At 40.8% G+C, this 15,644-nt stretch overlaps 1 protein-coding gene across 1 annotated transcript in view; it reads left to right on the top strand.

Moving 5' to 3' along the window:
• cspg4 (chondroitin sulfate proteoglycan 4) overlaps positions 1 to 14,833 on the top strand; it is a 75,158-nt gene extending 60,325 nt beyond the window's left edge. Inside the window, exons 8-10 of the mRNA XM_060853689.1 lie at positions 331 to 503; positions 7,088 to 7,271; positions 11,157 to 14,833. Of these exons, the coding sequence (XP_060709672.1) occupies positions 331 to 503; positions 7,088 to 7,271; positions 11,157 to 13,087 (2,288 nt within the window). The 3' untranslated portion in view covers positions 13,088 to 14,833. The remainder of the gene's footprint in view (positions 1 to 330; positions 504 to 7,087; positions 7,272 to 11,156) is intronic.
• Positions 14,834 to 15,644: the final 811 nt, after the last annotated feature.

The following is a 15,644-nucleotide window of genomic DNA, read 5'->3' as shown; positions in this document are numbered from 1 at the left end:
GTAGAGTCAGAGATATTAGGGACATTTAAGCAACTCTTAGATAGACACATGGAAGATAGTACAGTGAAGAGTATGTAGATTAGTCTGATCTTAGAGTAGGATAGAAGGCTGGCACAACATCAAAGGCCTGCACTGTTCTATATTCTATATTCTAAATAGCAACAGTGAGGAGATGCCTGGCCATTTGCTTGGAAGGGAGCTGGAGTAGAATGTGAATGGAAGGAAGGGTTCCAGAGGAATTGAAATCACTTTTGGTTTTATAGATGAGAGACTGGGCAAGTCCAAATCAAACAAGTAAAAATAACATACCTTTCTTTTCCTGCCTTCCAGGAACACGCCAGCCAATCACAAGTCAGTACCTGAAAGCGACAACCAGTGATGACAACAAAGCAAATGATTGGCCATTGACATATACAATATTGACTGCTCCAGCCCTGGGACAACTCATTAGGATCAATGAAGGCAATGTCATAGGGAATGTTTCTAACTTCACTGAGAGAGATGTGAGTGCAATCACTTGGACACTGAACCACCACAGGAGTTTGATTACAATCAGGCAAAAAAATCTATTACAATTCTGGAACATATCCCTGATGACCTCAGTTGATGATAGCTACCAGTGTGGCTGTGATGTGCTTCTCCCCTCTGCAATTAATCAAATAGTCTGGCAAGTCGTTCAGAATTAGCTCTGCTTCTGAAGTTGGGAAGAATTAAAGTTTTCACTTTGTTTGGATACAATGGGAAGAATCTTCACAGATTCTGAACAACAACAGACATTCAGTATAAAAAAGGAGGTGCTGGATGTTTTGAAAAGCATTAGAGTAGGCAAGTCTCCAAGACCTGATAAGACCTATTTCAGAATGCTGAGGGGGGTAAATAAGGAAATTGCTGGAGCCGTTTGCAAAATCTTTGGTTTCTTTTCTCACAGAAGGTGTGCCCAGAGGTCTGGAGAATAGTTAATGTGGTTTCTTTGTTCAAGAAGGGCAATGGGGATAATTCAAGAAATTACAGGCCAGCGAGCCTTACATCAGTGGAATAGGAAAATGATTGGACAAGATCCTTATTGGATAGGATTAATTCACATTTGGAAAAATATGTACTTATCAGCATGGCTTTGTATGGGGAAGGTCATGCCTCACAAACCTGACAGAGTTTTTTTTGAGAAAGTGACAAAGATGATTGGTGAGGGCAGGGCTGTAGATGTTGTCTACCTTTGACAAGGTCCCTTATGGCAGGTTGATACAAAAGGTGAAGTTACGTTGGATCCGCAGTGTGCTGTTAAGATGAATACAGAACTGGCTGAAAGGGTGTTTTTCTAACTGGAGATCTGTGACCACTGGTGTTCCACGTGGATCAGTGCTGGGGCCCTGTTAGTTTATAATATATATAAATGGTTTAGAGGCGAATGTAGGTGGCCTGATTAGTATGTTTGTGGATGGCATTAAGATTTAGAAAATTGTGGATGGTGAGAAGGATTGACAGAGGATCCAGCAGGAAACTTGGGTGGAGACCTGACAGATAGAGTTTAATCAAGACAAATGTGGCATCAACGTATAGAGGATCCTAGGCATGTAGGTCCACAGTTCCCTTAAAGTGGCAGCACAAGTGGATGAGGTGGTCAAGAAGGCACATGCATGCTTGTCTTCATTGGTCGGAGCATAGAGTATAACAATTGGTGAGTCAAGTTGCACATATGTAGAACTTTAGTTGGGCCATATTTGGAATATTGTGTACAGTTCTGGTTGCAGCACTACCAGAAGGAGGCTTTGGAGAGGGTACAGAAATGGTTTACCAGGATGGTGCTGGTTTGGAGGGTATTAACAATGAGGAGAGTTTGGACAAACCTAGTTTGTTTCCACTTGAAAGTTGAGGATGAGGGGTGACCTGATAGAATTTTACAAAGTTTGAGAGACATGGATAGAATGGATAATCGGTCCTACCTTGTTCTCTGCTGTGTTCCTGCCTGCCCTCACTGTTTGACTCGCTCGTTTTCCCAACTGTACCAGTATCAGATTGATTTCTTCCCTCACTATCTACCTGGGTCTCACACCCCCCACCCCCAACCTTACTAGTTTAAATCCTCCCGAGCAGCTCTAGCAAATCTTCCTGCCAGTATATTAGTCCCCTTCCAATTCAGGTGCAACCCATCCATCTTGTACAAGTCACTTCTACCTCAAAACAGCTTCCAATGATCCAAAACTGTGAACCCATCTCCCCTGTACCAGCTCCTCAGCCACACATTCCTCTGCTCTGTCCTCCTATTCCTACCCTCACTAGCTCATAGCACCAGGAATAATCCAAACAATACTACCCTCGAGGACCTCCTTTTTAAATTCCTGCCTAACTTTCTATATTCTCCCTTCAGAATTTCATCCTTTTCTCTTCTCATGTCATTGATTCCCATGTGTACAACAATCTCCTGCTGGTCCCTCCCCCCTTTGAGAACATTCTGTATCCTCTCTGAGTAAAAAGTGAGGTCTGCAGATGCTGGAGATCACAGCTGAAAATGTGTTGCTGGTCAAAGCACAGCAGGTCAGGCAGCATCCAAGGAACAGGAAATTCGACATTTCGGGCCAGAGCCCTTCATCAGGAATGATGCCATTCCTGATGAAGGGCTCTGGCCCGAAACGTCGAATTTCCTGTTCCATGGACGCTGCCTGACCTGCTGTGCTTTGACCAGCAACACATTTTCAGCTGTATCCTCTCTGAGACATCCTTGATCCTGGCACCAGGGAGGTACACACCATTCTGATTTTTTGCTGCCAGTTGCAGAAACATCTGTCTGTGCCTCTGACTAGAGAGTCTCCTATTACAATTGATCGCTTGGAACCCATTACATTAGCACCATTCTTGGTACCCAAAACTTGGCTATTTGTGATATATGGATTAGTGATGCTGGAAGAGCACAGCAGTTCAGGCAGCATCCGAGGAGCAGTAAATTCGATGTTTCGGGCAAAAGCCCTTCATCAAGAATCTATTTGTGATATATTCCCCTGAGAGTCCACCACCCTCTACATTTTCCAAAACTGCATACTTGTTTGAGATGGGGCTAGCCACAGAAGACTCCTGCACTACTTGTCTACCCCTCCTACTTTTCCTGCGTTTGACCCGTCTATCTGACTATATCTACAGCTTTTCTCCCATCCTATAACTGCCATCCATCACACCCCCCTAGCTCATGTAAACTCCTTACTGTCTCTAACTGCTGCTCCAACAGATTCATGCGATCTGATAGGATTTGCAACCAAAAGCATTTTTTGCAGACATAGTTATCAGTAACATGGAAACTCTCCCTAAACTCCCACATCTGACAGGAAGAGATATCACTCTACTAAAGGCCATCTTTGCTTCTTCACAATCTACAGCCCCAGAAAATGGCACTGTCTTATTGCTGTAGAAAAACACTGCTCCAGACTAGCTTAATGCTTTGGCTTATATTTTAAAAATGTAATCAAGAGACAGATCTCAATAAAACATGTAATCAAGAAAGAACCACTCTGCTCACTGTTGTAGATTTACAGCAAAGCTACATTTAAAAGCTATGCACCTATCTGTTCCTGTGCTGTGAGATCTCCCACACAGGCTCCTCCAAGGTCAGCTGTGAATTTTGCTGTTAGTTAATTTTTCCTAGATGCACTCCGAGGTCCAGAGATACTTGAACTCAAACAGCAAATGCAGTAACTTTGCAGATTCACTGCTGTGTCAGACAGCAGGATCGGTTTCTTTTTCTGACCATGTGGTCAATGCCTTTGTCTGTCTTCCTCCTTTTTAAAGTGCCATTGTTTTGATCTTTTGTCCCCCAAAGTTCCTGTGGTACCAGGAAGAATTGATGGATTCGTTGGTACAGATCCAGATTCTGGACTTTTCAAAAGGACTGATTAGCATCGGGAGATTGAACAAATTTATATCATTTTTAGAATATTGTCAGATGTTTAATTTAAAATTTTGCTGCTTGTTTTAGAATTTTGTGGATTGTCTCAGCTTCCATGGTACAAATTGTCAGAGCTGTTATAATGGAGCAAGATGCTGCCAATGTTGTGAGAGGCCTCATCACACTATTCATTTAATTCTGGCACAAATGTTGTCAGAGCCCAAGTCCCTCAGATCCCAGTAAGATTCTGCTCATCGAGTACAAAAACAAAGATGTTACCCAAAATATTGATAAAATACTGGTTTAGCCCCTATTGGAGTATTGTGTTCAATTCAGGCACCACACCTGAGGAAGGATGTCAAGGATGCAAAGGAGATTTGCGATATTGGTACCAGGTTTGTGGGACTTCAATTATATTTAGAAGCTTGGGTTATTCTTCAAAGCAGGGAACATCAAAGGGAGATGTAATAGAGGCATTCGTTGAAGAATTTTAACAGAGGAAATAAGAAGAAGGATGACAAGGAGAAACTGTTTTCATTTGAGAGTTAGTAAGCAGAATCACAGATTTAAAATAATTCACAAAAGAAATAGACAGGAGATGAGAAGGAAGACAATGGTGGGCAGTTGAAGCAGATTCAATCATAACTTGCAAAAACGTAAAATCTTGAATTGAAAATAACATAATTATTGGGATCGAACAGAGAATGCAACTAGTCAGATAGTTTATTCAGAAAACCAGCACAGGTACAGTGGACTAAATGGCCTCCTGTGTGCAATATAATTCAAAGACTCGTGGATGAGAAATAGCCACTTGGATAACATTGTGAAAGATCTGCCAATACCTTCAACAGAAAATTAGAATACAAAAAAAAGATAAGCATAAATTATGCTGGAAAAAGGCTGTATAATATAATCAGAGCATTGCTCTTTGGTTTAATGGGTTGTTGCTGAAGCATAACTTTGCAACTTGTGGTATCTGTTAGTGTCAGAGGAGATAAACGACTCCCTGAAATCGCATAGCATATACTCGATGCTAGAGGAAAGTAATTAATATCCACGCTGCAAACAAAGTCAAATCATAGACTGCAGCGACACATCTAAAACCAGCTCAAAATGAATGGGCACAATTACTTTATCTGTCACATCACTGCCAACTTCCTTCCCATGGTGTGAATTATTTCACAGCTCCTTTAACTCTTCACATCCTGGAAATCTTTGAAGGGACCATGCTGTATACAAAGCCATTCATTTCTGCTTGGATGAGGCTGTGACAGAAACTGTCCAGCTGTTGACATTCTGTACTCAGCTTCCATTAGCTAAGGAATGGCACAGAAGGGGTACATCAGCCAGTATAAATGGTCACCTCTCCAACAGCCCTTTTCCCACTGATTATCTCCACAGTGCATCAAGAGGGAAATAGTCTCCTTTTGTACTTTAAACATGCAGGAGTTGACACTGAACCCCAGGTCTGCTGTACATCATCTGCTCCCTTCTCCTTTGGTCTAGGTTGATGGTTTACTGAGATGTACATTTTGTGATTTTCAATTAATCTCAATCTGAGTTGCAGTCAATAGAAATTTAAACAGAGATGCAGCAAAATGCTTTTCCTCCCAGACAGTCATGAGTCCTTGGAGCTCTCTTCCTGAAAACGTGGTGGGAGCAGATTCTTTGAATATTTTAAGGTAGAAGTGGATATATTATTAAGCAAAGGGTAGGCAGGAAGGAAGATTTAAGGTTGCAATCGGACCAACCATATCTTATTGTTGCTGGAGCAGTCTCAAGGGGCTGAATGGCCTCCTCCTGTTTCTTATTTGTTATGTTCATCTTAACTCAGCTTGTTACTCAGGAGTAGCAGAGCTATGCATACTTCTTCACTCACTTTAAATCCACAACTTTGTTTAGCTCCTTTATGGAATATGGGCATCACCGTTGAGGGCACTATTTGTTGCCTGTCTCTAATTGCCCTTGAATTTGGTTATTTCAGATGGTAGTTAACAGCAACAACACTGTTGTGGGCCTGGAATCACATGCACGGGTCTAAATGGTAAGACAGCAGAATGAATATTAGTGACAACCTCACAAGGTTTTACAATTGATAATTCATGATAACATTATTGACACGAGCTTTCAAGTCCAGTTTTTAAAAAAATTGTCTTTAAGTTCAATCAATAGACACAGTAAATTTTGAAATTATATCCCAAAGAATATTAGCCTAGAATGCTGGATTACTAGTCCAGTGGCGTTACCACTACACCATCACCTTCCCATAGCACAGGCTTTCAGGCAGAAGGGCAATTGGATCATTGCAATCTCATTACCACACTGTTCCTGTAAGAATTTCTCTGAGCAGAGATTCCTACAATCTGTGTAAAAAATCTTCAAGTATATTTTCAAATTAGAATTTGTCCCTGTACAGTAGTTAATCTCTGAAACCCAGTTAGTATCAGTATCTAGGCTCCAGGTTAGTGATAGTGACTGTAGGACCCAGGGGCTAATTTAATAATACTAACTACACTCCAGGACCTCACAGTAAACACAGGCTCGTGGGTCTGCGCTAGTGATGATAACAAACTGCAAGGCCTATGTTAGTGGTAGTGATCATTCTCCAGGACCTGTGTTAGCAACAATAACTAGACTGTAATGTTTGGGTCTGCGTTGGTAATGGTAACTGAGCCTCAGTGCCTAAATCAGTAATAGAAACCAGGTTCTGGGCCTAGGCAATAGATAATAACCAGGTTCTGAGGCCCGAACTAGGATACTAACCAGGTTTTGGAGTACAAGTTAGTGATAGTAACCAGGCTCCAGACCAGGTTATTGATAGTAACCATGCTTTGGCACCCAGGGATGTAAGATTGACCCAGGATTTATTTAATGCAAGGTTTGATAAACATTTCTAGGCTCTGGTTTGGAGAATGTGCCATATTTGAGACCTGGGAACCTCAGGGAGGAGAGAAGCTGCTTCATGGTCTGGCTGAGGGGAATCAAAGGGGAAGTTAGATAAACACAGAGGGAGGAATAGAGGAATGTGTTCATAAGGTTAGGATTAAAATTGATGAGAAGAGGCTTGGAGTATAAATACCAAGACAAGATGACCTGACGTGGACTTTTTCCATCCTGTAAATACTTCGCAATCATATAATAGAGTGAGGGTTTGTAATACTTAAGATAATGTCAGTGAATGGTATTCATAAGATATTCTCTCTTCTTCACTAACAGTTGGAATCTGAAAATATTTTCTACCAACATAATTGGCCCAAGGAACCATTTTGGAAATGTCAGGATTCATTTGAGTTCACAGTTTCCTCTCCCCCAATGGTGACAGAAAGGAAGAACTTCACATTATGGATTTCCTTTGAAAGGCATCGTCTTCAAAGGGGCACTCAGCTATGGCACAATAAAGGTAAAGTACAATTTACACTTCAACGGTGACGCTGCCTTAATAGTAGCAGTGACTGAGCACACAGTTCAATGGGAACTTAGTCACCCTCAGCTGCTGTAGCCACATAGCCAGTGTGTTGGACAAGGTATTCTGGTCACCTGGCACTTTGTACCACTGCCTGTATTCCTGTCACTGTCAAATTAAATTTGTCCAGGATAACCAGGAGTCTCCTGACACAATGCAATTCCTCCTTGGTCTTGTAGCTCACCATCTCCAGTCCTGTACCCCTCTCTGACATCTGCATTCCTCCAGTACCAGTCGCTTGAGAATCCATGGTTTAATCACATTATTGGTAACTGTGCCATCAACTGACTGGGCCATAAGTTTTGGAATTCTCTCTGTAAACCTTTCTGCTTCTCTCACCACCAAACTCCTTGACCAATCTTTGGTCTCCCATCCTAATGTCTCCTTATGTAGATCAGCTTTAAATTTTGTCGGGTTGCACTAATGCAGTTTGTTGTTATCTTGACAGCATTGAGCCAGTTATTTTGTGTAATAGAAAATATGCACTACTTAAAACAAAGCTCAGAGTCAAAACAAGGTCAGAAAGATTTCATGACAGTGAAGACCATTTTGTCTTGCAAGTACAAGTGGCTTAGACTGTGTGTCAGATCCACTGTTACTACTTGGAATAGCATGGTTGTGTTATTCTGCTGCACAACACAAGGAGACTGTTGTTTGAAGAGAAGAAAATTGATTCATATAGGTTGTTTGCAGGCAAAGGGATATCTGGTAAGTGGGAGGTTTTCAAAAGTGTGTTAGTAAGGGTTCAGGTCTAAGCATGTTCCGGTTAGAATGAAGGGTAAGGCTGGCAGGAGTAGGAAACCCTTGGATGACGAGAGCTTTTGAGGCTCTGGTCAAGAGAAAGGAGGCAAATGACATGTATAGATCAAGTGAGTTCCTTGAGGAGTATAGAGGGCGTCTGAGGATATGTAAGAGAGAAATCAGGAGCACTAAAAGGGGACATGAGATGGCTTTGGCAGGTAAAGTAAAGGAGAATCCAAGAGATTCTACAAGTACATGAAGGGCCAAAGAGTAACTAAGGAGAGAATAGGGTCTTTTAAAGATCAACAAGATCATCAATGTGTGGAGCCATAAGAGATGAATGAGATCTATATGAATATTTCTCATCAGTATTTACCATTGAGAAAAGCATGAATGCTAGGGAACTTGGGGAAATAAATAGTCATGTCTTTAAAAGAGAGAGAGCCAAGCAGGCTGAGATAAAAGGTAGGGAGGAGGGACTAGGGGGAGGGGCGATGGCTTTGACCAGCAACACATTTGCAGCTGTGATCTCCAGCATCTGCAGACCTCATTTTTTACTCGATGTCTTTAAAAGAGTCTACATTACAGAAGAGGAGGTGCCAAAAGTCTTAAAACTCATTAAGGCAGATAAATCCCTGGGACCTGATGAAGTGTATCCAGAACTTTGTGGGAAGCAGGGAGGAAATTGCAGGGCCCCAGAGATATTTGTATCATTGACAGCCACAGGTGAGGTGTTCAAAGATTGGAACATGGCTAATATTGTGCCATTAATTAAGAAAGGCTGCAGGGAAATGCCTGAGAATTACAGCCAGGTGAGTCTAGCGTCTGGGGTTGGCAAGTTGTTAGAGAGGATTCTGAGAGAGAGTATCTACAGATATTTGGAGAAGCAAGGACTCATTTATGATAGTTACTATGGCTTTGTAAGTGGGAAATCATATCTCTTGAATTTGAGATTTTTTGAAGGGATGACCAAGAAAGTAGATAAGGTCAAGCAGCAGACATTTACAAAGAATTTAGTGAGGCCTTTGACAAGGTAGCACATGACAAGTTGTTGTGTAAGGTTTTAATCTCACGGGATCCTGGAAGTGTTAGCCAATTGGATTCAAAATTGGCTTTATGATTGAAGACCGAGGGTGATGGAAGGGAGTTGTTTTTCAGTGGTGTGCTGCAAGGATTGGTGCTGGGTTCACTGTTATTTGTGCTTTATATAATTGATTTGGATGAGAGTTTAGGAAGTATGTTTATTAAGTTTGTAGATGACACCAGGATTGACATTGAAGAAGGTATTCTGAGAATGCAGTGAGATCTTGATCAATTGGACCAGTGAGCTGAGGAATGGCAGGTGGAGTTTAATTTAGATAAATGTAAAGTGTTCCATTATGGTAGGGCAATTCAAGGCAGGACTTATGCAGTCAATGGTAGAGCCCTGGGGAGTGTTATAGAACAAAGAGATCTAGGAGTACAGGTTCATAGCTCCTTGAAAGTGGAGTCACAGGTAGGCAGGATATGAACAATGCTTTTGGAATGCTTGCTTCCGTCGGTCAGTGCATTGAGTACAGGAGTTGGGATGTCTAGTTGCATCTGTACAAGATGTTGGTGAGGCCACATTTGGAGTATTGTACACAGTTCTGGTCACCATACTACAGACAGGATATTATTAAACTAGAAAGAGTGCAGTCAAGATTTATTAGGATGGTTTGAATTATAAGAAGAGATTGCCTTTTGCATACAGAATGGGAATCACATGCACTTTCCTAGGTTTCAATTCACTGGATTTGGAATATTTGCATTTATCCAATTCAAGTCAATGGTTATGACATAGATGGAGACCCTTTGGCCCCATATATCTTCAAGAGGGCTGATTAATTAATTTCATTTCCTCCTCTTTCCTTATAGTCCAAATGCTGATTTGTAGACAATTTTAAAATGTATAGCTGAATTATGGTTATATTTGATAATAGCAAATTTGATAAGCATATTACATGTGAAAATTGAATTCAATTGTACTGAACTATGCACCACACCAATTCACACCCATCTGTGCCAGAATAGTCTTCTATTCTGTCAGCTCCTATAATTCCTTCAATTTGAAATGGACAAAGGTAAATATTTCAGTACAGGAAAAAGTTCTGGAAACTGAGACAGAGGAGAAAGCTTCACACTCTTGCCAGTGATAGGTTTGTACAATGAATGCACTGCAAGGGTTAGGAATGTGGCTGTCTGTTGAGACCAATCCTGTGATCTGCTCCATCATCTAGAAAGAGCATAAATCATTCCACGGTGAAGTACGGACACGTATTTGAAGACTGCATTTCCTCTTTCACACCTTCTCTCTGTTTCCCTGGTTCCCTGTAGGTGTCTGTGATTCCAGGTATATACATTCAGTAATGTAAAGGTTGAGAGGTACAGTTTGCAGGAATCTAGAACTCTCATTAATATATTTGAGCTGTTAAATGCCAATATGCAAATTCTAGGGTTCTTGTAAATACGGCATAGTTTAGAAAGGGCAAACACTTACTTTGCAATCGAACTAAAAACATTTGTTTAAAAAAAAACTGCCTTTAGGCAGACTCCAAGAAAACTGTTGCCTTTTTGTACAGCCGTCTGTTGCATATAAATTGTGAAAGTAGAAATAATTGCTCTCTTGTACTCTCAACTACTAAGGTTTTTGAGTTTTCCTCTGACGATTAACCCTATGTTGATAATCTGTAAAAACATAGTGCACCAAGTCCCTTCAAGATGTTAGTTCTGTTGAAATGCTCCTAGATATTGAGGGCTCGGGATCCAGAGGTCAGTGTTATAAGATTAAAATATTATAGATTTAGGACAGACAGCATGATACACTTCCTTTATACAGGGAGGTTGTGAGCCTGTGGATGTTCCAGTGATTGAAGAGTCAGCATTAAAAAGAGGTGATGCAGTAGTTACAGAAAAAGAGAATAAAGATATATGACAAAATGAAATTTGAAAGATTTGGCTAATGCAGAGGATAAACGCCATTATGTCCTGGTTGAACCAAGGGGATGGTTAATGTGCTATCATTTTTGTGAAATTAGTAAAAAATCTTTCTTTTTGCTCCAGGTCTTGTACTGCCTGAAGGTCAAAGTGCAGCAATTGATCAGTCCATCTTGGATGCTTCAAATCTTCTGGCCAGTGTCCCAAAACCTCAGCAACCTGCCTCTGATGTGATATTTGAGGTGACCGTACAGCCAGTCCATGGGTTTCTCTCATTAGCTGATGTGGACAAGGTGCAGCACTTTACACAGTCAGATTTGCTAAACTCTGCTCTAAAGTATACACATAGCAAACGGGGGGCTTTAACAGATAGCTTCACATTTCAAGTGTGGTTGAGTCCAAGGAGAAAGTCACTTTCATATTCTGTAGGTGATGGATCTGTCATTGTCCTTACTGAGCTCTTCAATATAACGGTCGTGCCAGTGAGGGATCACTCCCCACAGATTGTGACGACAGGAATGACCCTGCATGTCCTGCAAGGCTCCAGCTTTGTGCTGGCTCCAGATCACATGAACACAGTTGACTTTGATAATTTACCAGAGGAAATTCTGTACAGCATTGTCACAGGGCCAAACAATGGCTTCTTTGTGAATCGGGCTAATGACACCACAGCTATAAAACAGTTCACACAGGCAGATATCAACGCTGGCAGAGTGCTGTTCAAAGCAGATGGGCAGCCAGTCTCTGGCATATTCTGGTTCAGTATCTCTGATGGGAAACATTCAGCAGTTAATGGGTCTGTCACTGTTGAAGTTATACCAGCGACTATTCATATAATCCATAACAAAGAAATTGTATTACTGCAGGGTAATGTGTCAGTGCTGATAACCAGAGAGGAACTCTTAATAAAGACCCAAGAAAATGATATTGTACTCTATAAAATAACCCAACAGCCAAGGTATGGAAGAATAATTATTAACCAGTCTGTTGTGACTGAGTTCTCCCAGAAACACATTAATAATGGAGATCTAAAATACCACATTAGAGATTCCTCTGTTTATCAAGACAGCTTCCATTTCTTTGCAATGACCCATGAGGGAAATCTATCAGGCATTGTGAATGTTACAGTGCAGCCCCTCGTAAGAGTGGCCCAGGATCTGTCCTGGCCCAGAGGAACAACTATTCTGATTGACACAGATGTTTTGGATGCTAGTGAACTGGCCAACAAAACCAACAGCATTCCTTCCTTCAACATTATTCAACAACCCCGGACTGGAAAACTTGTCAAACTGCACAGACAGACTGGAGGTCAAAGTGATCTAAGGAATAACTTTACACAGTCTGATTTAGAAGATGGTAATGTGGCAATGGAACTTTGGGATTATGGTGAGACTAACCCTTATCCTGAAATTGATGGCTTCCAATTTCTCCTGAAAGCAGATGGAGTACCACCTGGTATAGGTACCTTTGAGTTTAGGACTGTCCCATATATACCTACTCAGTATTACAATGCCACACTGCTTAAAGTTTCCTCCTTGAGTGGGACCAAGTTACCCGATTTCAGCAGCAGACCCACAGCTCCAAAAGGTGATAAAATGGATAAATATTCATCGACGGTAACCTGGGATCCCAGTTGGGATGGAATTGCCAGAAGAGGCAATATACCAACATCAGACAACTTAGCAACAGAATCCAGACCAACAGCAACTAATGAGAAAGTTCTTACATCAGCAGGGAATAATCTTACAGCGATTATCATTGCTGTCATTCTGATCATTTTGCTGTTTCTGATTGCTGTGATAATCACAATCTATCTGACGAAACGCAACAAAACGGGCAAGCATAATGTGCAGGTGCCTCCAACAAAACCTAAAAATGGTGCTGTGGAGAAGGAGACCTTTAGGAAGACAGATCATGTTCAATCTGTTCCGTTAGTGAATATCAGGCCTCTAAATGGCCTAGAAACACAATCCAACAGTGGACATGTTAATCCTGATGCCAAACAGTTCTGCAGGACAAGCAATCCTACTCTGAAAACTAATCAATATTGGGTGTGATCTTTGCAATGGCGCACCCACTTCATCCCAATCTAAGAGGGTGCTTCCAGTGAGTTCATGAAAAGGTGTAATCAGACCATTATCAACACCACATGTACTGGAGACAATAACATTCCCAATGTCTCTCTGCTCTTGCTTCACTACAACAAAAGTCTCAAACCCGTTTGGATGGAAAACAATCCCACACAGGATGGGAACCCTGCCTGAGTTGTCTGACCATGCTGTGGCTGGTCAGTGCCTTATTGACTCCCTGAGAAGATTCATTCTACACCTCTATAATATTAAAAAGATTATAAAAAGTGCATCAGGATAAATTTATTCTGTCTTCACCAATCCTTAGATGCTGCCATGTTGTGGTACCATCAATACTGACTTATTGGTAGAGAAGGTCATGACAAGTTGGAGTTACTGTGGTGAAGATGTGTAGTGGGGTTATGTTTGTACCAGTCTGGAATATTATTGCAGCTTTTCTTAACAGGCCAAAGGTTATTTAATGGGACATTGGTGTAGGTCTGAATGTTTTCTACACTGTAATTAGAAACACATACATTATCTCACAGTCCCTATAGAATTTCTGTGTAATTAACATCACCTTTTTCACTCAAAACTATTAAAGTCACAAGAGATTTCCAGTGTCAATCAAATCAGTTCTGAATACTTTGCAGTGTTAATCAGGAGTTGGCATTTTTGGAATAGATTTTTAATTGAACTGATGATTTTTTAATTCTTGATCCTCATAAAGGACAGTGATGAAACAGTACTAAACATACTTCACTCACCCTCCTTTCAATTGTCACTGGCTTCCCGAGTTAGACTGCCACTCAAACTAAACTGATTACCACTTCTGTTGACCTCTGTGCCAGCTTACCTTGTAGACTGTTTCTTTCCTTTAAGCACTGTCCCTTTCCTTTTCGATACTATCTTTTGTCAAAAAGTTTAAAATGATACAACACCAGGTTATGGTCCAACAGGTTTATTTGGAAGCACTAGCTTTTGGAGGGCTGTTCAATAAATCATCTCAGTTACATGACACTGTAATCTTTTGTTATAAATTCTGTGTTTTATGATGTTATGCTCCACACCCACCTGATGAAGGAGCAGTACTCCAAAAGCTAGTGCTTCCAAATAAACCTGTTAGACTGTAACCTGGTGTTGTGTCCACCCCAGTCCAACACTGGCTCCTCCACATCATCTTCTCAAAAAGAATACCCTTGTCCTTGAAAGCCAATGTTCCCAGTTCTAACCATCCTTCCCTCTTTAAAGTCTTTGAATCTCATATTACCTGCTTGAAATTCTCCAACTGACCCAAGAATGTGCACCTAACAATACTCAGAGCCCACATTTCACCATTCTGAATATATTAAAATTATTCTGCATCAACAAGGATGGTGCCAAAATTCTAATTCTTTGTAACAAGAGTCTAGAAAACAGCCACTGACATCTATCAGGAAGCCAACTAAAATGAACATAACTCCATAAGAAGGGATTCCTGATCTTCCAAGATCTAAAATTTGGGAGGGTGGGTCCCATCATTCAGAATTTCCACCTTGGGTGAAAATTAAATTCCCTGTTCCAATGAATCCAGTAAGCCAAGCAACCTGGAAGCTCGTCAACTCTTCTAGGAGCAGATAGGAAATTTTGTGTAAATTTACAGCAGTGATGAACGCGCAAGCCCTAGATTGTATAAAATTGGCAAATGCAATGTAAATTTCTCTTGCTGGGTATAATAAAGAAATTGTTCTTGTAGCAACGTGGAAAATTTTGTTCATTTGCACTGACCCCTCTGAACCAAGAAGCAATCATTAAGTTCCTTCCATTGTCAAATGGTTTTGGAACCTCTTTGGTTTGGGATGGTGCCCACTCTAGATTACTATTATAGTTTTAAAAAAATGTTGTGGAGGAAGGAATGACAGGATGAAGTTGTGATGCCCCTTTTAGTTTAAAAAGATGTCTACTCACATGCCAAACAGTTGCCTGGATGAGGTATTGAAGGACAGTCACTCAGTGAAATTTCAGAACAGGACAGATTAAAATAGAAAAAAAACCCCAAAACACCTACAATCTTTGAGAAGGTTTCTGTTGCATAAAATGAATCAACCCGAGAACTATACTCCGGCCGGGTGGTATAGCAGCAACAACTTTTGTATTATTGTGATAATTGACTCTAGAGTGAACACACTGAATTTAGTCTATTCTAGAAGAATGCAATATGTCATGAAAGGGATACAGTGCCACCTGGTCCCTAAATTGGCATGAGTGTCACAGAAAATGGGAGATGTTTCAAGTGACTTGCCAACAAACTGTGGAAAACCTTGGACAACACTAAACCTTATAATGTCTGTGCAGATCACATGGTAAATATGATCATGATGTATTAACCATCAACAGGACACCTGGAGTAGATGAAATGCACTCTACAATCCTTGAAGGAAGTTGGTGAGAGGTGAGATTCTGATCAATATTCTATAAATGGTTCAGTCTCAGGTCTGTAGCTTGATTCATGTTTAAATAGAATTGAGATAGAACAATAAAATTGTGGAGTATAACAAGAACATGA

Source organism: Hemiscyllium ocellatum, chromosome 42 (assembly GCF_020745735.1).
Source record: "Hemiscyllium ocellatum isolate sHemOce1 chromosome 42, sHemOce1.pat.X.cur, whole genome shotgun sequence".
NCBI lineage: Eukaryota > Metazoa > Chordata > Chondrichthyes > Orectolobiformes > Hemiscylliidae > Hemiscyllium > Hemiscyllium ocellatum.
The sequence above is the reverse complement of the archived record's forward strand: the minus strand, read 5'-3'. Positions and strand labels throughout refer to the sequence as shown.